This window comes from Pectinophora gossypiella, chromosome 2 (assembly GCF_024362695.1).
Source record: "Pectinophora gossypiella chromosome 2, ilPecGoss1.1, whole genome shotgun sequence".
NCBI lineage: Eukaryota > Metazoa > Arthropoda > Insecta > Lepidoptera > Gelechiidae > Pectinophora > Pectinophora gossypiella.
In genome coordinates this window covers 8,275,803-8,301,944 of record NC_065405.1, presented here as the reverse complement: position 1 = coordinate 8,301,944, position 26,142 = coordinate 8,275,803, and the positions used below count along the sequence as shown (strand labels likewise).

The following is a 26,142-nucleotide window of genomic DNA, read 5'->3' as shown; positions in this document are numbered from 1 at the left end:
CACATAAAACAAAATTTATTTAGGTATTTTAGGACCCAGTATACTTAATCAATTAATAATCCTTCTTTATTGTATGTTTGCTCTCCAGATGATTCAGGTAAAACACTAGATCTGTAGTGGATTTTTAAAGATCACCATCATATTTTAATTGATGACAATGTGCATCAACAAAACCTAGTTGCATCAAATAATACTCATAAAAGAGTTTAAACTTGATTATGTTGCATGTATTTCATATTAACTACTATATGAAAACAGTAAGTTTGAAAAATATTACTTTTGTGGTAGGTACCTATGATTTTTATAGTGTAAATCTCATATGCATGGTTTTTACATTGTGTGTAGGTATGTGTTCTTGTACTTCTTGTTGGTATGTTCTACACTAAACTATTCAATTTAATATTTAAAATGTTTTATACATTTGTTTATTAATAGTATAACAGATAGTATATTGATAATAATGTTATCTTTGTACCTATGTAGATAAGATTAAGCAATATTTATCATCATATAATACAACTACCATTTTGTATATCACTATAATATTTGTTAGTAATATTCATTTAATATATTAGTTATCAGTTTCATTTTTATTGAGCCTGACGTGTTCCATGGCAAGCGAAAGGCTTCATTTTCTTTATTATAATTTACTTATTATTTAGTATTCAGCCTTTTTGCTTAAATGGTAGAGATACACAAGGTTTTATGCATATTCTTATGAGAAAATCTAAATATATTGAAATATAATACCTATTTATTGAAATATAATACCTATTCCACATTGCTTGTGGAATGGAAGCTGAAGGATTTATAATTTACATACTTATAAAACATTTTTACTATTATAATTTTAATGTTCCAAGTTGATGCTAAGCTAGACAGTATTCATTTCTTTTCTAAACATCTTTGATATTCTATTGTAATTACATTTAAACTTTTTAGACATAATGTCACATTTTAATGTGAATGTGAAGATGTAAATGGCTATAAAGATATGGATCAAGAGCCTTTATAAAGAGAAATATTAATTTCAGTTCAGACTCTAGAACATACCTACCTCTCCTTTTAGGCTGTATTTGGCACATTCTCCCTCTATTTGCCAAAGGCATTCCTTCAGTATGGCTTTTCTGCATAATTTGCAAGTGTAAATTATTATTATTTAAAATGACCTATTTGTAAATTGGGATTTAAGTATGTTTTTCTTATGAGAAATATTTTATTACCTAAGATCTTTCACAACATAATGCATTTGACCTATTATCTTACCTATTACCTATTATATTTTATTTCAGATTACCATATCCAATAAATGAATACAAAATTAATTATTACATCCCAAATGGGGTGTGAAGGTTATCACAGATATTATAGATTAATGTTATGAATATGAACTAACTGTAAGGGGGAGAAGCAACGAAAAATGCAATGATAATACAACTATTAATATAGGGTCAAAAATGAAGACCATATAAATTGGAAACGAATTAAAATCTCTAGACAGCGACAAAAATTTAGCAGAAGTAAAACCAAAGTAAGATAAGGCTAAAGGAACATACCAAAAGATAGAAGTCACTGGAAATACCTGGCTAGCATTATATATTATTTCTTTGCCTTTGATGGGTTTGCTCTTGGCCCCAGACTATCTGCCAAAAGATTTGCCTAAATAAGATAAAAAATAGTAAAGGAAAGAAATTCTTGGATATACCTAGCCAAGGGCTTTATTACTAAAAGATAGACGATTATTGATTGATATATTTATCTATATAAATGATATGAGACTCCCATCCCAAATGGGGTCTCATATATCCCTGATTTAAACGCGTGTTTTAATTATGATAGATTTTTGTTTTGTTTATGCATATTCTAAGACATGCGCAGTAGTTCTGTTTGTGTGAGTACTAGGGCGGTGAATGTTACTAGTTAGTGTCCACACGTGTGGTTCCTTGTGTCGAGGCATTGTGTCGTGCTCACCGAGCGTGTGACCTCATCCCGCTCCCTCGCGCGGAACCTGGCGCGCAGCTCCTCCGTGTAACCGACACCATCAGCTCAACAGCGATATCTCTCTCCTTGCGGTAAAACTATTGTTTACCTTACCTGTGCACACCTTAAAAAGTAAAATATTAAAACTACGTAGGTATGTTAATGCCACTTTCTACAAAACAAATTATTTCAGAGCGCATATTCATGAAATATTGACGTATTGCGTGTCCGTAAAATGTTTCAAATTCATTAAGTATGTAGTCATTACTACAGGTCGGAAATTCGGTAGCATATTTACCTAAACTTGATGGTAGCCCGTGATATATCATACAACTGTTATTCTACAGTGTTGATAGTACTATAAGAGTTGATATCACCATTTACCCCTTTACCTGACTTTTTAAAATATTTTTATTTGTTATTTGCTGTAAGGTACTCTAATATATTTTAATGTACACCCAAAAATTTTTTTTACTATTTTGAGACTAAACGAAAAGTAAGATTCCGTGCTTCGGAGGGCACGTTAAGCCGTTCAACCACCTCCACTAACCCGCAGTGGAGCAGCGTGGTGGAGTATGCTCCATACCCCCTCCGGTTGATTGAGGGGAGTCTTGTGTCCAGCAGTTCGACGTATATTGATAGATAGATAGATAGATAAAATACTTTATTGAGCACAATGGACACAAAATACAGAGATAAGGACAACAGGATACAACAGGACAACAGGAGGGATTGTTTATATTATGTTATTTTGAGACTAATATACATTAAGTTAAGTTAAGTTTTAATCAGTGTTATGCAAAACCAACCAAAATATACTAAGTACCTACCTATTTTATTGTTCTGTTAATGAATAAACTTATCGCTATTTTAAAACTCAGGTAAACGGTAATATCAACATATTATGTACTATCATCGAGTTTAGGTAAACGTGTCACCGAATTTCCGTTCTCTACTATAGTCATTACATATAAACTATAGTGATAACACACCGCAGACCAAGTCCCAATTCAGTTAATTGATCGGTCATTTGATTGCACAGCAATAAACTCATGAATCTGACCTTGCTTTTTACAGTGCTACAAAAAGCAAAATTTGTATGTAGGTATACGATATGTACCTACATAATGCATTGTATTGCATTTATTTTGACGCATAAACTAATATTGTAATTACTTATAGGTAATTATGCATCAGATTGCAAGTTCATACAAACAAGAAAAACGTACTCAGTTCATGTTTGCGGATGTAGAATAGGTAGGTTATGTGATAAAGTGTTAAATAAAAGATTAAAGCAGCATTTTTACATACAACTGATAGTAACGTTTATATAAATTGAAATTCATATTCATTTAAAGTATTTCTCCTCACTTGTACTTACTTATCAGAAAGTCGGTACATTTACGGAGTGTGAGATCATGTTCGTTGCTATAAGGGGACGGTTGACCTCAGGGGCAGCGTCCGCCGCTGCCACCCCCGGCGCCGAGGAATCCGCCGAGTTGCGAATTCCCTGCCTGTATTGAAATAGCTCGTGCAAGTTGCAAACGAACGTGCGCGACCAGCTCCGTCCTCTCTTACGAGCGCACACTCCGCTTGCTCTCCGACACCGGCGCATACGCACGCACGCTGCATCTCGCATACGTAAACATATAGTCATATATCTCTCGCGTCCTCAACACAAACATCGATAACTTTACCGTCAATATTTGTCAGGAACTAGGTCGTTGAATTGTTTATTTATCGATACTCCAACAAGTAAAGTTCAGCTCAGCCCCAGTGACGCTAGTGTTATGTTTCGGTGGTCGCTTAATTTCTAATGTTCCGTTTGATGAAAGTGGACGTTAGTTTAATTTAAGTTCAACCCTAACAACGTACTTGAAAACTATATGTTAAAAACCTAATTGTCGTCTGAATCGAAGATATGGATACTTCGTGTGTTTCATGTAAGGATTTTTATTTGATTAATACATACAAATCTTGTCACTTGCTTTGTTTATTCATCCTCGTGATGACCTCACGATGATGTCCATTACTTGCACGTTGCACCATTTATCGTAGTTACCGACTGCAGTAGGTATTCGTCTTGAATACAAATGTACATACATTTTACATTCTGCTTGGCTTTGGCATAACTTTAGTTTCTCAACAATCTTGCGGTAGTTTTTTTGCTCTTTGACATAATAGTATGTCTGTTTAAGGCATTATTAAGATAATAGAATAAGAAAAGTGTTTAGATTGGTTTAGATACTAGCTATACACGATTAATTTAGTTGAGATGGTACTATTTCAATATTTTTTTCCATATCATTTGCTACTATACTGCAAATACAAAAAAAGTAAAAAACAATAATGTCGACGATATGCTATCATCCCGGCCATGTCGCTAAAGTCGACTAAGACTTTATACCCTATTTTCGTTTATTATTTCCATCTTACGACTTAAATTACAAATGATTGTGGCATGTTGTCTTCTGGTTATTTGCCCACCCTTCGCACAAATAATTTCAGTAATAAACAATAATATTTTGAGAATGTGGTGTACTTGCTTCAGTGAAGCCCGATGCGGCCAAATGCTTGCCTAATCTCTTGCGGTGGGCGACCAATAATGAAGAAGAAATCTCTTGTTATTGATATTTAATAGTGCACGTCATCTGTTTAATTTCATCTTCGATTTGTAAATAAAAACAATCGGAAAAACAATGCCAGCATATTCATCTAGTGATTCATTTGTCTGCACGCAGAGTTTTGCTGCAACGCGTAGTATGTCTCGTTTGGCCAGACGAATCTGCGTGCTGATAAATGTTGCGAATAAATTTTTGATCGGTTGATAAACAAACCATAAAATATAGCATAAAACTTTGTTAATGGAAGTAGATTATTTGAGCAATGATAGTCTTGAGGACGTTGGTACTTGTTGTTTACCTTGTCTAGGTATGGATTTGTGTCAGCAGAAATTTTATAGTGACATCAGCCCATAAATCGATTACTATAGAAGTGCAATGTGTTTATTCTTACAAAATGATCTTATAAATGTAAAAGCATTTCCTGTAATTTTGTTTTTTATTGTTTCATGTGGCGTTGTTCGATCGATATGAACATCAGCGGTAAGTAACTATAATATTAAACCTACTGTATAGCTTCGTCAAAGATTGATTTAACACTAACACTAAGGAGTGACAGTCGGAGGTAACCTCGTTATACTATAATTTGTGCGTTACCATACACAATGAGTGATATCGAATAGGAGTTATTAGGTCGCCAGGACCGTTTGTCCGTTGGGCACGTAAGTGTTGCGTGCGAGGTTTGAATTACGAGTAGGAATTCGCGACCGCTATACGGTCCTCGAGCGTTGTTCGGGCTTCGCAGGCAGCGTGACACCGATACCATGTCCCTGCGGCCAGCAGTCGTCATGAGTGTAGTGACACTTGCACATTCGGCGACCGCTGCAGTGGCGAACGCGTTTGCTATCTACGACGCGCCGATTGTTTAATTGTTTCAGTAAGCGAATTTGTAATCGCGGAGCGGTCGTTTTTTTGCCAAGTTACTGTGTTGCTAGTAAATCCCCTATCAATTTTGCAATTGTATTAAACTCGCCGAATGAATCTCTTAGTTCTTTGCGTATTGCGTTAAAGCCCTTAGTCTCGCGCGTCGCATAGCACAGGACTATATTGGCATTCGTATCCCTTTCATTCCATTGAACCTATACAACTATTTTTGTTTCGCTCAGAGCCGCAATAAATAGCAAAATACGTCGAGTATTTGTAGAGACCTCTCTCCTTATTGTTAGAAATTGCTTATTAATATTTTAAATAATTCTTATAGAATATGAAACTGAAAGGAAATAGCTATTTTCGTAAGTGAGGCAGGTGTTTGTAAACAGTAAAACGATTAGCATTAGGTATCGGTGCTAGTTCCACCAGAGTGGTGGTTGTCGTAATCGGTTGATTCACCCGGGCGCGGACTGCACTCGACTCTCCTCCGGATGTGATTTGTCGACGGAAAAATGTGGTATCGCGTTTGTTTGTGGCACATTTTGCTGTAATTGTAACAGTATGTTTCCTTCTTAAACAGTTAACGGATGGATGTGCGCGGACACGTTTAATAGTGTTTTTAAAGATAGTATATTTGGAATAAATTTAGAAGTACAGAGTTTTAGTTGATGTGTATATTGTCTCAGTGGACTCAGTGTTTCGCAATGGCTTCTGTGTCAGAATCGCCCCTGAATAGATCGAGGAATAGGCCGGTGCTATCTCGATACAAACCAAATAATTCAACGTCAGAACAGGTAAGTTACCCTTCAACCAAGTGAAATAGGTTTTCGCTTATTTTAACACTATGCTGGTATCATTATAACAACCGCAATGTCTGTATGTATATTTAAGTATATTTCGGAACTCTTAGTACCTTGAGTTTCATGCTGATTCTTCTCAAAGTCATTTGTGGGCGTGTAGCTATTCAATTTTGATGAACCATCTATCACTTTTGCGTAGGATTTCCTTTGAAACATTTAGCATCGCCTTTACTTTTGACAAGATAACATCGTATCGTACGCCTGTGGGATGCGCTCATTAGTTGTGTTGTAATGACGCCATGGGTTTACGAGTGCTTGCGAAACCTGCTAACGTATCTGTGATTAATTATTTATATTAAAATCTAACTAAATTCGGAATTCGTTATCGAATTTTAATTTTGACGGATTTGTCGTACGCGGTATAATATTATGATGCTCTATTTTCGACCTAGTTTATTTCGTAGAATCGTTCCGAGTTGTAATGGTTAGTCGTTTGTGTATTGGGGTTTGTTTTAGAAACATTGCCTGTTGGGGCTATCGCACGTGCCTGTTTGCTAAACGACACGTCCGATTCAGCCGGCCTGTGTATTTGTGATCGGTGATAAATCACGATTTTCAGAACATTGGCGATTCCCGTTTAACGTTTTTATACGCTTTGTTATGCCATAAAAAGGGATAAATAATAATAAAGGTGTAGTGTAGATGCAAACTTGGACTGCGACTGTTCAAATTGCGGCAGTGTTTTTCCTTATAGTATGTTGACGCAAACCACAGAATCAAACTACGGTCAAGCTCACTTACCTACTCGATAATGACTAACCTAAATAGTTAAACGTAGTTAACGTCCATATACATTATTAACTTGTCAGTAAACGTTATCTGTAAAAGTACCTACGTGCAGTGGCTGTAGATAAACATGCTCGTACGTACCTATTAGTTTCAATTATCTTTACCATGTATTTAAAGAACGACATAGTTTTGATGGGTGTGGTATATGAAACGTTACCTAAATGTTTACTAGTGCTAATAAAGTAAAATAAACATGGTTGCTTGTTACTGTTGGCTAGTTTGTGATAACCCAAAACATTCCGCGACTACATACTAACATAAATTACTTAATGAAGCGTGCCAACTGCATGCCTACTCCTTCGTCATTACAAATGTTGGCTCCAGCCTTTAAACGAACTGTATGGCATTCCTGAGTGTATGTATATAAGACGTTGAATTGAGATAAAGTAACCTGGCCTGCTTTAGAAGCTTCTTTATTAAATATGTAACATTCTTTGTTGAGGAATTTAATGATAAATACATTCATAACACAATTTGAAAAAGATGTTTATACCGACGGAAGTTTGAGAGGTAGGTTTAAACTGCCTCGTTTCTTCAGTATATTTTTGATTACGTATCTGCAGTTTTGTTTATACTTCATTAGGCGTGTTTGTAGATTCACATCTTTATAATGTCTTTCACTATGTTTACGGTTCAACAGACTTTCCTTATACGTTTCTAAATGAGAACAGCACAGCGCGGCTTCCTGAAACTGTTTCACTTTCTTATAATTACAGCTCCTCGTAATGTATACAATTTCTTACAGATGACTGCTGAGTTAGTCAATGGATAGCGTAGTTATGTTTTCATCCACCTACATACTAATAAGAGCACAGCATTTTATCGTCTTCTTGATTGAAACTAGCTTTGTTTTTGCACATATTTTGTGAGGAAACTCTTGTTCTTGAGAATAGTTTGTATTGTGTGTCGACAGACGTGAGAAAAAGCAGTTTCTTTAATTTCTCATGTGCTTATTGTATATTTAAGAGAGATCTTCAAAAATATGGTTTTGTGAGCAAGTTTTTACTTTTCAAAAACAAAGATGTCTTTGTATGGGTTATTGTGGTATGTTTCTACAAGAACATAAAACAGTTTTACGGCAGCTGTAAATCGTGACGTAATCGAGATTATGATGTAAATCACATCTTGTTACTTAACGTTATGTTTATTGTTTATTTTGAGTTGTATTATGAGTGGACGACAAAGGACTTCTTACGATATTTATATAGTAGCGCCACCTAGTGGCGTCATGTAGTTGTAAATGCGACCATTGTTTTAATATGAGTATCGTGCGCAAAGCTAATGCCTCACTTGGCTACACACTCGATGTGGTGAACTAACTCGACTGGATGTGTGTTTAATTTGAAAGTCCATTAGATGGCGCTATCAGAAACATGCCTTGTATTCTTATGACGATATTAGAATAGAGTTCATATGCCGTTACATAGTTTAAGTACATTTTAATTTAAAAGTTTAATCTTTTATACAAATTTAAACCAAGACATAGGGTTTATGTCTTGTGGTACCTTCCGCAATAAAAAATATTGGCGTGGGTTAACGTATATTGATATATAATCACTTACTTTTGCGTAGGCATAATAAATCCGCAACGCAACGTTTAAGGAATAGCTAAAAAAATAAATGTAAAATAACGTTCTTTAAAGTAGATCTACGTTCTTTAAAGGTTTTATTGGTCGGCATTGACATTCAGTGCATCACCAGTGTCGTGTGATGCATCGGAGGGTTGTTAGTACTACGTAGAGAGTCGCAGGATTGGGGGTGCGGGCGCGCCTGCGCGGTGAGGCGGTCGATCGTTCACCACATGAGACAACCACGTGCTTATTTCATATTTGCTCATTAAACCAAACAAAATAACTTTACTCAAACAAAATAATAAATAAATCATTCTATTACTGCGAAGAATGAAAAGAAATCTTACAAACTTTGCTGCTACTTATCACCCCGAGCATATCGTCGAACTCTACTAAGGGATTAAATTACGTCACAATATCTAAAATGAACGGCGTATTGCAATTGATTGATGTCTGGTAACTACACAATTTATCGTTAGACACAAATTAATAAATAACAAAAGTGGCACAAACAACAGCTTTGTCTCCTGGGGACTGGCTCGACTATCCCAATACTTATTGTAGGCGTGAGTTTAAATAGGTACGGATGCACTAACCAATCCCGTGGGAAATAAAAAAACTGGCTCAGTTTGTTGACGTTATTTGCTTCAGAATTCTTCAAAGTAGCGTCTAAGTGCCGATGTCCACGCATTACTATGGGCCGAACTACTATGTCCTTAAACGTACTTCCGCCAGTCCCCCAGCTATTTGTCTCGACGTCTTCGGGTCAGGCCGATGAACCACGCGTCACTTCCTTCGCTATTGAAAAGCTATTGAGTAACAGGGTACTTACGACTACTTGCATCATTCTAGTTACCGATACTCAGTATTACTTGTATTTAAAAAAAACTCTCAACTTCTTAAAAATTTTCTAGACGATCTTCCATCGCTTAATTTTTAGTTACTTAAAAAAAATTAAAATGTCATATAATGGTGCTAATTCCTGTAAATACCATCTAATTTTATTTTAGGTTATATCTGTCATTTTCTTATCCGCCGAAAAGGAAAGGGACGGGTAATCGACAAGCATAAAATTTATGGAACACACGTCAATTTTAAGCACAAATCTAAAACAACCGTCTAAAAATTCGCCCGGGTTATTCATTTATTTACTCATTCGTCCTAAAATTAAGAGCTGTCAATCATCCGTCCCTTTCCTTTTCGGCGGATAAGAAAATGACAGGTATAACTTAAAGTAAAATTAAGAGATGTCTGCAGGAATCGGGGCCAATAACTCCTTAAAAACCTTTTATTGCAACGGAAGAGATGATATAAATGCATTGGCTATATCGAATCGAAACGACTAGATGAAAGTAACCCATTATACGAATTCAGATTGTGCCTTTCACATTTGAGATTGAATTTAAAAGGACAAGTCAGTAAGACACCTAATAGGAGTGACGCATTACACGTGTCTTTGTTCTCATAGCAAATGTTGAATCTTGAAAAACATTCCTGATGCGTAAAACAGAATAACAAACTTTCCGTCGACCATCTCTGGAAAAATAAAGTTGAAGTAGTTACTTATGCACTGTTATCGTGCATATTTAGAAAACAAGTAGATCGAAAGCGGTAATATGTATGGGTTGACCTTGAGGGAGAGAAGGAAGTCCAATGCAATTTCAACCCTCTAGTCGGGTGGTGTTGTAGCAATAATCCAGGGTTAGTCGCGGGGTCGACAGCGGCGAGTGGCGACGGCGGCGTCGCGTGCGGGGCGCCGACTGATTCCGCCCGCGCGCCTCGTCTGTACCGCTGAGCTGTCAAACCGCCTCCGACGGGCACCCGGCTCGAACGCTCCTACCTCTATCGCTCGAATTGTAATCGCAACCGTGCAGTCAGTGACTCAGTGTGTGATTTGTAACACTCGCATGACGGAAATCTTAAGGAAATGAACGGCAGTACGACGACGGTGAATGGTGGCGCCGCCGTCAATGGTACCAATGGAACTGTCAATGGAATCGGTGCCGCTCCACGTACCGCTACTCTTGGAACTCCCAGCAGTTATGCATACACTTCCAGTGGTTCACTCCTCGGTCGAGGATCTGCAAGGCCAGTGCCGCCGCCGACTTTACCGAAATACAGTGGATCCTTCAGTGCCGGAAGTACAACAGGTCTTCGGGATCGTGACCGGGAAGGCACAGGAGGATCACACCGTTTAGCAAGCCTCGAAAGATTAGCACTTCGCCAACGAATTATTGAACAAAGTGCAAATAATCAGGTCTCCTTTGGCAGCGGTATTCCGTCCAATGGCGGGCCCACCTCTGCCACAGTCACCCTCACCGACACGGCCACGGTGAGTCCCCTTGCCGTTCATCTTGCACCCTCAAACAGTTCCCCTAATCGTAGTTAGCGCACCCCGAAAAAGGGATACCTATCGTTATTTTAGCGCATTAAACCCTCTTGTACGTGCAGGTTCTAATGTTATGCTTCTTGCAGCTAAACAAACTGTATTGAATTACTCATATTGATATTTTATACACAATGTGAAACAATACAAGTGCTCCTTACTGCGTAGATATTTTAAGTTGTTTAATGTCTTGCTCTACGTCAATTTTGAAACATTTGTTTGTGTTTCATAGGTCATGATTAGCTCGTGCGGTCTTTTCGTGATGGTTAATAACCGTCTTGTTTACATTCTGATCCATGGACGGATAAGTACCCAATACGCTATCGTACACTGGTGTCAGGTGTTGTATTGCATAATTATTGCCATGCATTGGGTATGCAGTCTATATATGTATAACATTACACCGTCGTAGAATCTTTGTACGATCTATATTATTTAACAGTAAGACAAGATTTTATATTGGAAACTAGAGCAAAGTCAGGTCATAACAATGCGAGCTACATCGATGGAAATTCCTTATTATGAAAGTAATGGATTGAAGCGTGAAGTATGATATACTTACTTGTTGTTATACTTTTCACCATTATGGTTGTGAAGTTGATAATGTACACATTGGTCTTGATACGTGTACAATTTTTCCTTCCCAAAAAGGCAACTTTGTGTTGTTTTATTTAGACCGTCGCCGGGCGGCAGTGGTGTGCTGCAACGTCGTGACTCGATCCATATATTCTGTGTTATGTTTTTGCTGTTTTGTACTATCCTCTGCAAAGATATGGCTTACATCCCACCATATTCCCACGCAGTTCCTCATGTGATAGGACTGGTTCGGGTGGCGGGAGGGTGAGCGGGTGAGTGACCCCATGGCTATAAGACTAAAAATAACCCATGCAACGGCGGCCATTCTGCTCACATGTGTCGAATTCACTAAACAGACATTAAACTGTTTCACGGTCGCACCCTGACCTGAAAATTCTTGGAACATTATTATTGAACTTAATAGGAATCCGCTTATTAACTGAGCTTTTTCTTCAAGGTCAAGAAATCCCGTTGTACGCATCCGTGAGCATGGTTAGTTAAGTTTCTTCAAAGAGCCATCATATTTTATAAAGAAACTTAACAGCCTGAGCATTCATTATTTTTAGCATTAGCCGTAACTTGCCTGCTTTAAAAATAATAAAAAAAACAACAAAAATCTAATAATTATAGGGCAGTAAATAAATAATGTCTTAACAAGACTATGACCTGCTCATAAATAACAAAGAGTCTTGCAAAACCATAAGTGCAAATTGGAAACAGACGGGCTATTCACTAAATAGTCTATTGTAGAACGATGAAGGAATCATTCATGTTCTGTTGCCGATAACGTTATTTCTTATGTACATCATGTTATCAATCTGTCCATTTGTATAGACGTCCGTCTACTTCCAGGAATCCTTATCAGTGGGGTTGTTATCACGGTGGGTATGTTGAGAAAGTTGCATAGATAATAGCCCATGAAGATAGCGGTGCGATATGTTCATTATTGCATTGTTTTAGCATTCACACAATCCTGAATACGAGTTCACAAAAACTGTTGGAATCAAAGTTTTTCACCAACCGGCAAAAGCGGTTGGGGCACGTTCTCCTCTTGCATTGTTCGGTCCGATGCACAAAAAGCCAAACGCACTTAAGTGGCACCGTGTTTTCTACTTCACTCGATTGCGTTAAGATTCACTTTGGATTTGTTGAATCGTTTAGTTTATTTTCTTTACTGCGATTGGCCCTTGCTTTGTGTCTGGTGGGTATAGTGTGACGGGCTTGATACTTGGGATCCTTTTGACTGTATACGTAGATATAGCCATAATTAACTTGTACCTGAGTTAACGCGCTTATACACACGTAGTGCTTTTGTGTCGCTTTATTCTCCTGTTGTCCTGCGTATTTCTTCTGCGTTTTTTCTTTAAAAAAGTGGTTGTTTAATAAGTTCAATTATTATTAAAACTATTTTTTACTACCTTGATTGATGATTATCGAATTTGTTTACGAATTCATGTTTGGATCATAAATGATTATCACGTGCTCGGCGGTGAATGAAAACATCGTGAGGAAACCCACATTCCCGAGAAATGTATTTTCATCATGGTGACCTAACCGGTATTGAGCTGGTTTTCTCTTCGCGGGTTGGAAGGTCAGACAGGTAGTCGCTTCTGTAAAAAACCGGATCTGTCAAATCTTCAGGTTAGGTAAGCGGACCCAGTGAATAAAAAAAGGGGTAATGCTAGGGGATGATGATGTTTTTGACTACCTTGACAATGTTAAAGGAAAAAAATGTGATCCATTATAGTTTTTCAATTAGTTTACCAGTGGAATCAAACGCTTTTCTGTTCTATTATAAGGATTATACGAACAGTATGTAGTGGGATAGGATCGTACACCGTAATAGAACTTGTTTAAAGTTATAAATATTCTAATATTCGTGTACAAAAAGTTATAAGTACTTAGTAATCGTGTAAGTTCCATCAGATATAAAAGATGAAGGTCACGCCTTCGACAGATGTTTAGTAGTTTCGCCCCGTGTGCGTGCGGCCCGGTCGCTGCGCCCCGCCAGCCCGCCAGCCGGCACCGACAGCCGGTACCGCCAGTAACCTAACCTCAAACTGACACGGGCGTGAATGTGTTCAGGTTACAACTGCTCGTTTGTCTCACAATATCGCTCAAGCACAACCTATATTTGCAACAACCATTATTTTGACACGTTCCAATACCTGTATTACACTTGTATTTGATAAAAACCAAACAAAATACTACCGCGGTATCGTATAAATGTCAGAATATGCGCTCACCACAATTGAACAAAAGTAAAAGGCCGTTACAAAGGAATTAACTGTGTGCATGTGAATTCAAGTTTTGTAAAGTGAACGTTTTTTGATTTGAAATGCTCAACAAGTAGCTGCAGTGATGTGTGTGAAACGTGTTAAGCGTAGTTTGTGAACTTATGTTTGGCGTCGTCTGTGATTTTTTAAGTCGTGCATAAGCAGATGTGTACAGAATGGCAAATCGAGCTTTGACTAACGGCGCATCACATTCGACCAAGCTAGGTAGATGTGCTAGCAGCGTAGGTGACAGTGGAGCTGATAAAACTAAAGTGGGATGGACTAGTCCTCGCGACATCTGGAGAAACCTTTCGTTGCGAAGGAAAGCTGAGGTACCGATTGTTGTTTTTTTGTAACTAGGTACACTGTATATATGTGGTCGAGGTAGAAAATGAGCTAAATTTAGAACGACGTGATTAGTAGCGACCTGTCGGTAGTTATTGATTTAGCGTCACCGATATCAGCAGCGAGCCGACATATCAATTAGAGGCCCGACTGCAGTGGCGCCTGTTGATAAAATAGGTCGTAAACGTGGAGACATCCACCCTCATTGAGTCAATTGGCTTTTTTGTTTTCGAAGAATCGTATCGTTTTTACGGCACTGAGTAAAATAGTGGGTTAGTTAGTATATTTTTTATATAGTAGTAGTTCATGACGAATAGGTCCCGCTTTCCGTTACTCCGTGCAGAACGAATCGGTGTCCATTTCCTAATCCTCGGTGGCCGGGTCGTTGACTCGCTCTATATTATAATAAGTCACAATCGCACTCGCCGCCTTCGCCTCAGCCTGTTGCACTATCGTACAAGTGTCTCCTATACATACACACACACACACCGTCTAGGAGTTATCATATAACAATTGTAGTGCCTGCTGTATCTCTACGTCTTGCACAACAATGCACGTGTGAACTGCACTATCGAATACTTTCCGATCAATAATCCTTTGTTTAAACCGTAACAGTTTCCTCAACTTTCATTTCCACTTCCATTTACGATAATGAGTGATTTTATGACTAATGTGCCAAAAATTGGTTATAATTAACAACTTTAAAATTATTTACGAACCTTCATCACGCCATTCGTTCAGCACTCTTCCACAATGAGTTTATTTATATTGCAAGAGGAATTTTGAGTACACGTGTGAAACTTTATTAAGTCATGAAGGTTTTAAATAGCTTCCCACCAGAAACATCGGGGCATCGACTTGTGAACGCCTTATTTAACTCTAATCTCTTCAGATACATTTGGTATATATTTCTGTAGTAGTATTTTGTAGACAGTTATAGTGTTATCGAGTTAGAGGTTGTAAATCTTTTCTTTATGTCCTTCAGTGGATATATTACCTTTATTTAAAAGGTAATTTTAAATTAGATACCTTGTTATTTGTTCGTTTATACAGGAGTAGGCTTGCTGTGTTAATTTGAGTGACAATCCATTTAACCTCAATTAAAAAAATTCATGGTCAGCGCGCAGTAATGAGTCTCAAATTGTGCAAAATTAACGAACAGTGAAGTTGGAACGACTGCAAGTTCTCAATGACTTCAATTTAATTCTTGATAAAAATATTTAACTTGCATTAAATATAATACATGTTATAGATGTTGAAAGCAACAGCGGGCAAAGCAATCTGGCCTGTCCTCGCATCTCACAGAGAGGGCATGAATAATGCAACGGGCTCAATGCTGCACTCTGCTTCACTCCGAAGAAACTAGACTTTAAATGAAACTTAACTAATTGCAAGTATTTTGAAACATAAAATTTATGGAGTTGGATTGTAGCTAATTGGCTGTGGTAATTACTCATCTATTGTTAGGTACATACTCTGAGGCGTAATGTCTAAGCTATGCAATTCCATTACATAGATTTCTATCTGCGTTCTACCTCGCATATACGAGTATTCATGTTGAGTGCTACGGGGCATAAAAAGCAGTATTGATTTCTTGCGGAGTGTGTAATTTTGCTTCTGGGAGTGAGACGATAGACACGGATGTTCTACTTAAGGCGAATGCGTGCAACCATTGAGCTCGTTATCGCAACCATCTACCAGTTTGTTTTTCGTCATCTTCCCTGCTCGTCTCTCGTCGATGAAAGTTATCTGTTTTCGTTACAAGTTGTATGCTTCAGATATAATTTCTGTATTCCCTGGAAAATTATTTTACGACTTCAGCTATAAAATGTGACCTCGGGTGTTTTATTATGTCTGTAAATCATGCCATTATTCTGTACATTCACGAAATATTGAGTTCATTCGGTTACTTATATTTGTAATTGATTTTTTGTGTCTCGTCTTCTATTGCAGTCGGTCCGTTCAACTCCGGTTTTGCCCACGCTAAGAATCTTACACCCACCTTCAGTAATGCCTCTAGGTGCATCTATGAAGATTAATTAAGTGTCCGTGGCACTAAGGCGTTTGATATTGCCGCATTGTAATACGGTTTGATTACAAGTGGCGCCACATAATATATTCAAATAATAATTTAATGTTTAAATCCGTGATCAGTTTTGAATTTATGACTAAAAAGTTTTAAGTTCTACACTAAGCTTTTCACTGATTTTCTTAAGAAATATTGAAAATATGCATTTAATTAATATGAAATACTAAATTTTTGCTACTGTAACTATTCAATAACATGAAGTAGTTATTGTCTAATGTAACATTTGGGTTTGCTAGTACGAGGCTCGTCACGTCCTCATCGGTAGTTTATAATTGCTGCCAGAGAAACTTGTACCGCTGAGGTATTAACAATTACCTTGCAATTATTGTATTCAGTATATTACTAGTATTACACAGAAATTCTATACTATTACATTGGCACACCAATATATCTTTACAAGGATACACAAAATATGAAAGCTTCTAGTTTTCAATCGAAGACAAAAACACAGTTATCATTAGGCGAAAACTAAAAATATGATCAAATGTAAAGTGACAACCTACCAATATGCAGTTGTAGTATAAAACACCATAATGTCTATTTGACGAACTGGACTTAATCTATACGTAAATACATCAAATCGACTCTATAAAGCGTGCTTAATGCTTATCCCTGCGTGACTAGTAAAGAGTTTAAATTGGTTGCGATTACAGGTGTGTCGATTTCGAACAATATCTGAGAATTACGCGAATACGTAAGCGAGTTATATGGAGAAAGTAAGGTAAATGATCCGTCGCCCCAAATTGTATCCACTGGCGTTGTGTATGCAGAGAAATCGTTGCAATTAAACTGGTTGCACGGGGTACGCGGAAACCGTTGCAAACCCAAAGATGATTCAGAGATAGTGAGTGCACTCGACTTCAATTAACAGATATGGACTAAACGCGAGTCGTGACTTCTACTTAAATATCGTAGTACCGCAAGCACTTACTACTACTGCGTCAGCAAGGACAGTATTCACTTTATTATTGATTGCATTGGTATTGTTCAGAATGTTCATTAATTTCAGCATGAGTATCTGTTATAAATACGTACGATATTACGTAATGTGTTCAGTTCAGAGCCGAAGCTATATCCGTCATGCCTACGTTGTTGTTTTACAGAGAACAAATCGCAAGCAGCCAAACTGATCGACACTCATAACATTCGACTCCATCAAAGAATAGCATTAGCATTACCATAGAGTTGTGCACGTGCGCGTGTAGACGTTCATTTAGCGTTCACTTCCCGTAGAAGCAGGAGCTTTGTTTTGGAAACAAACACAACTGTTGGACGAAGCTGCTTGCCGTTATTTTAGGTCGCTATGGTTCATAGTTAATCAGTTTAAACTTCTCTCAGGACTGATTTGTAGATATCGGTATGTGGTTAGTACCGATGTTTATTTCGGTTAACGATTGTCTTGCCCTAAGGAGACGAAGATGGCGACAAAAATGAGTCAGAGGCGAGAGTCATTGCGGTTGCTTGTCCGCGCCTTGCGTCGCCGCCGGCAAAGGATTGCAATTATACTGAGAGCGGTATTTTTTACTATCCCCGTCTGTTCAGAACTCCGACGGCGCGACTCCGCCTGCCTCCCGGTTTTTATTCTGCTCAGAATTCTAGGCATGGTCACATCTTTTCTTATAACTTTTGAATAACTCGTCATCCCTGCGTTTTCCTTTTAATTAAGCATTGAGTACGATAAACTTGGAAATTCAAGGCATGCCCGGACAAAATTGTGATCTTGTGACAAAATAGATAGTTACGTACATAAGAAATGAGTGTGCTTTATGTGCTGTACATATTCTCTTGTATCTATCTATCGCATCGCCATGGGACAATGTAGCATTGTGGCAGGCGGAGCCAATCAAACGTGTAATGACTACCGTTACTATCTCTAATGAAACGACACTAAGGAATTGTGTGTGCTGCCAGTAAAGGAGCGGCCGGATACCCGTAAATTAGGGTTCCATTCGATTGATTTATATCTTTATTAAGTCGGAATTATACATTTAAATAGACCACACGTTCAGCAATTATTTAATTTCATACATACCATACGATACATACCAATTCTACAAATATTGTTCAAGTAGGTATTGTTTTCTAATCGTAAACTTAGTCATGGCCACTCTATAATATGTGTTTTGAGAACAATACTTACCAATAATTGTAACATACTTACAGAAAATATGTACCGACAAATCGCATGTTAATTAGTCATCTTTTTATAAGTCTACCTACTATGACATAGCCGCAAACAATAAATAAGTGTAAAATTTAACTCGGTCGCGTAAACACCCGTGAAGGTTTATCTGACAGTTTTACTCAGTTTCCTCGGCAAGTCAGAACTCTGAGCTGCTGCTTCATTCAGTCTCTCTAACTAATTCATAGTCTAATTAATGAAACGTTATTGGGCTGTATTGATTGGCTGTAGTAGCAGCTTATTCAATAGCTCATTAGTTTCTAGTGATAAAATTTACAACTGTTACACATGGTGAATATTAGTTTCGTGTGACTCATCGAATGGTGGCTGGTTCGAAATATGTTGAGACAGTTAAAAAACAGACTAAGCGTAAAAAACTGTAGTGTTAAAAAGAAGTTAACTTGTGAACACCATGAAGTTGGCAATGATGTGAATGTAAGTGTTTATTTGAATAAAACTAACGGATGAAATATAAAATGATGCGGTTAACTTTAGATAATTATTTTGCGAGTTCCGCGGATACTGATTAAATATCTCCCAAATGGAGTCATTCTTACTTCTACTATCAATCGACTTGTACAGGTTGTTTATACGTGTTTGTTCAGTAAACAAACAAATTCCTTTTCGATGTCGAGAACATTTGATTATTTACGTTACTGCACAATACCAGCGCTCGGGTAAACATTAGCCGGATGAGCCTTTACCGTACCAACGACATCATCAGTGAGCATTTGGATCTGCTTGTGTTTACGAGCTTGCATATTTTTTGCTACTTTAGTGTCTGTAAATTTTGTGCGTTTCTATGGTTTTGTCCAAAGGCAGTGTGATATGTAATTTAGAGTTGCCAAGATGCAGCCCTTTTTTGATGCGAAGAGCATCAACGTTGCACCTGATGCACGGCTGTAGCTGCCCACATACTCTGAATATTCTCAAAAGTACTAAATCGGAGCCTGTTATTAGAGACGCAATGGTAACACAAGTCAAACTTTCTATCCCTGTTTTAGATAATGCATGGTGGGTTCATTATAATTTGACATTTAGGTATTTTAACTATCGCAGTATGTGTGACGTCGCGAACCTAGCAGATATTATTAGACTGAAACGTCGCCGCAGACTCGTACGGTCGACGCACTTTGCAAAAGTGCATAGTTAAGCATAATTGCACATCATTTCTTGTTGTTTGCGTGTTCATAAAATATGTGGACATTTTTTATCAGAATAGTGAAGCGTTCTAACTTCTACCTCTGCCATTAACCGCGTCGTCCATTGTTTCGGCGAGTCTTTAATCTTGAGTGTCAATTGTCTTTATGGGCTAGTTGATGTTTAAATAGAGCGGTGAAATCTCGACAGGAAACGTTCATTGGGGCTGATGTTGATGCGACCTTTTAACACTCACTTTAAAAATAGGATAACGCGCTTAATGTTAATGAGTTTACGTAGCGACAAAAGCTTTTAAATTGTATTGGGTTATAGTAGAACAGTGTCGGCAAATGTGAAGCGTTGTTTACCCCGGGGCCCGTTAGCAGCCGAGATGTGTTCACGTGTTCTATAATGACGGGCAGGTTCCGCGTGACTCACCCCGCTTTCGTTCTTCGCACCTACATAATTGCACCAAGCTATCGACAGTACAACATCCAATAACTCGTTTCGCTTTTATAATATATTTCAAGTCGATGATACTGACTAGTATTGTGCATTTAAATTATGAGATTCCAACGAATTTCACGTCCCAAGTGTTCTTCACGCTTGATTAACTATAGCAGATTATACTAAGGCATAATATTGATGTTACTCAGAGTTGTTGATAACGTGTTTGGTTTTACATTTTTTATGCAAATGTTCGTTAGTCACGGTTTTTCGCAGGATACGCGTTCCGTAATTTATTATGGTTATCGACGATCATTAGTGTTTCTCTGATATTATTACTAACCAAGAAACATAACCTCGATTCCGATGAGTCATCGGACGTGAGCCTGGCAGCCGGCTAGACTTGACTGCGTGTACGCTGACAAACCGCCTATAAGTATACTGTTAACCGGCTACAATCGAGAGCGGATTTATGACTTCTCGTGGAGGGAGTGTCGTCCCTCGTTAGCTTCAATTGCTAGCATATTTTATATTAGTCGAAAGTAACGGTGCAGTTCCTATTGAAGCCTATGATTTTTGGTAGTGAGTAGTGATTGGATCGTCGTTGTGTTCCAGTTACAAAGTAAACGCGAGCTGTTCTTCAAGTCGGACTCGGTGAGCGGCAGCGGGGCGAGCGCGACGGGCCCGCCGAGCGGGGCGCCGCCCGCGCCGCCGCTCGCTCCTTCCGCGCTCAAGGACGCGCTCGCAAAGCGCGCGGCCACGCTGCCGGAGCCACAGGAGAACAACCACCACGAGGCTAATGGCACAGCCCCGGGGGCCAAGCTGACCAACAGCGCGTCTGTGGACAAGCCGCCCGGCGCCGCGCCACCACCCACGCCCGCGCCGCCCGTGCCCGCCTGTGCGCCGCCCGCCGTGCCCGCTCCGCTCAGGAGTACAGAGAATATCATCAAGGTGAGACTACACGAACTTCTTCACAATATGGGTAGGCTGACTAGTCAAACTAATGTTATAGTAATTCTAATTCCCCCGAATAAGTTTAAAACAGCTCGCTCGGAAATGAAAAACGTTGGATCATTGGAACACACATTATGAAGTTGATTGAACATTTTCTGGTACCACAATTCAGTTAGATAAATCAATGTTCACCGAGAATGGAAAAGTATCTTCACTGTGACCAAATTAGTCCGGCGATAACAATAGAGTTATCTATCATAACGTCCTAACATGGACTACGAACTCGGAGTTACACATTAATTATAACTATTTGTTTGTTGTTGGTCTTATAAACGACTAAATACGAGTACCTTCATAATAAGTACAATGGGGTGGATAGAGGTAAATATTATACAAACTTCCAGAAAACAATTTAGTGTTATTTCATTTCGAGACATCCTTAGTTTAAATTTTAACCCAGACGTTGCACGGAGATCCGTTGAACTAGAAATAATTGCTAAATAAAAAAGTTGATTATTTCTTTTTATATATTTCAGAAAACTGACCACCCACCCGTTGCGCCAAAACCAGAATTACCTAAGTTAGAGAAGCCAAAAACCAAAGAACTAGATGGATACGTCGGATTCGCGAACCTACCAAACCAGGTGTACAGGAAGGCAGTGAAAAAAGGATTCGAGTTCACGTTAATGGTAGTTGGTAAGTGAAACACGGTTTACATAAAGTATATTTTTTAGGGCTTAGTATCTAAAGGGTTACGAAGTCATTTTATTTAAGCAGTCGATAAACACAAATTCTATATCAATTTCAATGAAAAATGTGAAGATAGGCTGCAAACTCAAAATGGTTATTTTATTATCTTCATAATTTATGTCTTCATTATTTACGAGCCGTGGTAGCCCAGTTGGAAGAACGCTTGCCTCTCACTTTGAGGTCGCATGTTCGAATCCAGCACAGGTCTAAACCAATGATAGTCGAATTTGTTTTCGAATTCATGTTTGGATCATAAATAATTATTACGTGCTCAGCGGTGATGGAAAACATAGTGAGGAAACCCACATTCTCGAGAAATGCATTTTCGGAGGTATGTGACCTAACCTGTATTGGATTTGTTTTACCTTCGCGGGTTGGAAGGTCAGACAGGCAGTTGCTTCTGTAAAAAACCGGACCTGTCAAATCTTCAGGTTAGGTAAGTGGACCCTGTGATAAACGGGATAATGCTAGGGGGATTATCTTTATAATTTAGAGGTAACGTTGCTTTTCCCACCACTGCGGCCGAGATTTCCAGGCACAACAGTTAAAAAATGGGGTTTGGATTTTACAAGGATAGCTTTTATATATTTATGGTATAAGGCGAGACTTATAACGAGACTTTTTGTATTAAATGTCCGGTGTGTGACGTAAACTTGTTGCATTCGTTTCGTTCAAGACCACCGATTCATCAAGTAAGTGATGATGCGGCCTAAGGTACATTTTCAAAATGTCTACTCACTTTAGCCTTGCAAATTCCAAGATTAGTGTTCTACGATTCTTTATCTCAGTCTTTTAAACTTTTAGCAAACAATGATAATGATTGTGAGTCAACGTTTATTTACTATTTGAGGTTAGATAAAAATAATGACGAATAATCAGGTGAAACAGTATAATGTTGGGCAGCCATAACGTTAATTTTATTGTGATATCAAATAGAATTATTTCTTAGTGAAAGATTGACAATTCTATTTAGGGATCTCATGTAACGGTGTTAGGACTTTACAACAAACCAATTGTGGTCACGATATATTTATTGTATAATTTATCCTTAATTTGGCGTTACATGCTTTTGTAACAATATTTCGCAGCACTGGGAAATGAGCAATATCCTTTTTCAGCATAGTTTCATGTTTAGATTGAGTAACTAGTTATTATTATTATTTGTAAAAAGGTAAAATAATAGTAATAATATTATTGTTATTAGATATTATAATTGGCGGAGAATGAATTTAAAGACGTACATTTTTTTACATTTTGTACAATAAAAGACATCAACGCGTGCATGCTTTTGTAGAAATATCTTTTTTTAAATAGTATGGGATTTTTTTTCCATTTATTTAAAATTAAATTAAAAAAAATAATTTCATAAAACAGATTTGCGCAAAATAAATTTACTCGCTGTTTACTTTGTGTATATTTAAAAATGCATCTCAGACTCTTCCCGATACTGGCTGGCTGGGCACAGCCTTCGACTTTATATCAGCATAGGTACCCGACTACTGAATATTTAGGCTGGTACGTCCGAACTAATAAAAATAATCTGTTTTACAGGAGAGACAGGGCTGGGCAAGTCGACGTTAATAAACTCTTTGTTCCTGACGGAGGTGTACGACAAGGACAAGCACCCGGGGCCGTCGCTGCGGGTGAAGAAGACGGTCGGCGTGGAGACGAGCGTCGTGCTGCTGAAGGAGAACGGCGTCAACCTCACGCTCACCATCGTCGACACGCCCGGCTTCGGGGACGCTGTTGATAACAGCAACTGGTGAGTTGGATAGACGCATATTCAATTGTTAGTGACGAATGAAATAAGAATGTGAGAAAAAGGTCCAAGTCCAAACTCCCTATGAAAAAAGCATTTGCTCAACAGTCGGATCATATTAATAGGCTAGACTAGATTAGAAATGTGTGAGTATTGTGGTGACGCGATAACGGTGATGAATGAAAGAAGAATAGTGTTGTGCCGCCCCACTCAGAGTGTGACAGTCAGTGTGACAGTAGTGTGTGAATGTCAAATTATGTGGTTTAGTAGCGCGATGGTCGCACGCACTGCTCATTGTTCCATATTTAAATAGCTTTCTAAGCACTTGTTTAAGGATGTCGGATATCGTTCAGAAATTGTCAGGAAGATGCGTTACTATGAGCGATTAATCCGGCAGGTAGGCTTTACTAGTGGGAAAACATGTCCAAATAGTTCCTTCACACCAGACAGATCTCTGACTGTCGCGACTATGCCAGGTTAAGTAACGCCTGTACAGGTAACGTTGTTTGTGTAAAAGAAGCCATGACAATTGAAATGTAAATAAAATGTATCTAACTCATACGCCTGCCTCGTGCAAGCTTTTGAAAAATAACCTACTGCTTTTCCTAATACGTACTACGATACGATTTTGGACCAAAGGGAATATTTGTATTTTATTGTATGTAAACTTGTACAGTGAACAATAAGATACTTCAAAGCTATTGTAATTTATGTATTGGTACTTTTATATGGCTGTCTTGAGGTAAGCGTATAATTTAAATACTCCATAAATAGGGCGGAATAAATCGACTGGTAAGAAACAGTCGACGATCTAAAAAGCGCGCTTTGTAGCTAGAGCTTCAGCCACAATTTATCATACAAATTCACTTTAAGTAAATACCGTTCCAGTTGGCAACCGATTATCGACTTTGTTGAGTCGAAGTATGAAGAGTTCCTGAACGCGGAGTCTAGGGTGACCCGCAAGGCGGCGCCGCCTGATACCCGCGTACACTGCTGCCTTTACTTCATCGCGCCCAGCGGCCACGGGCTGAAGCCGCTCGATGTCGAGTTCATGCAACGGCTCGGAGACAAAGTCAACATCATCCCCGTCATCGCTAAAGCGGACACCATGACGCCTGAGGAGTGCAAGGAGTTCAAAGAACAGGTAATAAAACATAATATGACTAAACGTAAAAAGGTGATGTTGGTTTTCAAAAATAAAAGAAACAATGTGGGAATATCGTAAATCAAAGTGGTGCGCCTGTTTTGTATATTAAGGCCTCTGGTTCGACTGAAAGAGCGTGTTTGTGTTAGTCATGACGCTCCAGTTCTAGACTATCGATTATTGTATTATATCAATTGACAGAGTATTTTACCCCTGAAGCCCCATCCGCTTCTAACTTACCTACCCACATTGCAGATAATGAAAGAGATAGCTACGCACAAGATCAAGATCTACGACTTCCCGGAGAGCACAGGCGAGGAGGGCGAGGGTGCGGAGGCGACAAAGGCACTGCGCGCGCGCGTGCCCTTCGCGGTGGTCGGCGCCAACACCGTCATCGAGCAAGATGGCCGCCGCATCCGCGGGCGCAAGTATCCTTGGGGCATCGCTGAGGGTCAGTACATTTTACATATCTTTTGGAGTTTAAACTAATCCTTAGGAGCTTGACTTGTCATTATGGTGAAGAGGATTCGCTAATTTGCATTAGATGTATTGGTAAATTTCTCATAAGGTATTTAATACTTCGTTCGGTAGTATAATATGCCTATCTACACTTACCTGCTACGGGCACACATGCATAATGAGAATCCTACATATTGAACTCTATTTTGTTCCATTTTGAGTTAAACAATTCTTTTATACACAAGAGTTGGCAGTGTCGTCACAAAACAACCTAATATTTCTAATTTACTTACATTTAAATGAACAAAGCACCTCACTTTACGTTACGTAAATGGTACATTATAACAGTTTTAATTAGTAAAGACTCCTTAACTATGTGTAACTAGGGTCAAGACATAGGCGTGGGTGATAATCATCACTTCCTACGTGCGGTCTAAGGTTAACAACATAATGGACACATCCGCACGTATGTGAAGTAGTATTGCAAATTACTACTAAAAGAGTAACGAGCGTAATAACAGAAGATTATAATTGATTGCCTTTAATAAGCTTCTTTTTAATTACTATGTTTGGAGTAAAATAGCCGTTGAAAAATTTTCATATTAGTTTTCGAGCTACCTAAATATACAGACTGTAAATTGCACTTTATTGTAATAACTAACTTTATTGTATAAAATGCATAATTCTCTAAACTACATATTATGAATGATAAATTATTTGCGCCTTTGCCCAATCGGGGTGAGTGGGTGCGTATCAGTTGAAACAGTTTACATTTTATCTGAAACGTTATTTCGTCATTTACGTTATCTATCAAGCAATAACAATGCAAGTGCATATGAATGAAGAGTTCAAAGTGCGAAATACATTGTAATTTTGCTACATTAAAATATATTTTTTGCTAACTTAAAATAAAATTACTACTGCTACTAAAATGGTACTTAGTG

General features: G+C 38.3%; 1 protein-coding gene across 4 annotated transcripts in view; it reads left to right on the top strand.

Annotated features, from left to right (window-relative positions):
• The first annotated feature begins 5,449 nt into the window (after nucleotides 1-5,449).
• The window catches only part of LOC126374563 (septin-7), a 28,611-nt gene continuing 7,918 nt past the window's right edge, over nucleotides 5,450-26,142 (top strand). Inside the window, exons 1-6 of one of the 4 annotated variants that reach the window (XM_050021255.1) lie at nucleotides 5,450-6,265; nucleotides 20,748-21,083; nucleotides 21,623-21,782; nucleotides 23,388-23,598; nucleotides 24,484-24,739; nucleotides 24,995-25,190. In XM_050021255.1, the coding sequence (XP_049877212.1) occupies nucleotides 6,140-6,265; nucleotides 20,748-21,083; nucleotides 21,623-21,782; nucleotides 23,388-23,598; nucleotides 24,484-24,739; nucleotides 24,995-25,190 (1,285 nt within the window). In that variant the 5' untranslated portion in view covers nucleotides 5,450-6,139. Of the gene's footprint in view, nucleotides 6,266-10,478; nucleotides 11,024-13,696; nucleotides 14,262-18,677; nucleotides 18,981-20,747; nucleotides 21,084-21,622; nucleotides 21,783-23,387; nucleotides 23,599-24,483; nucleotides 24,740-24,994; nucleotides 25,191-26,142 lie in introns of those variants that run through there. The other 3 variants (XM_050021235.1, XM_050021244.1, XM_050021264.1) reach the window with 3 other exon arrangements.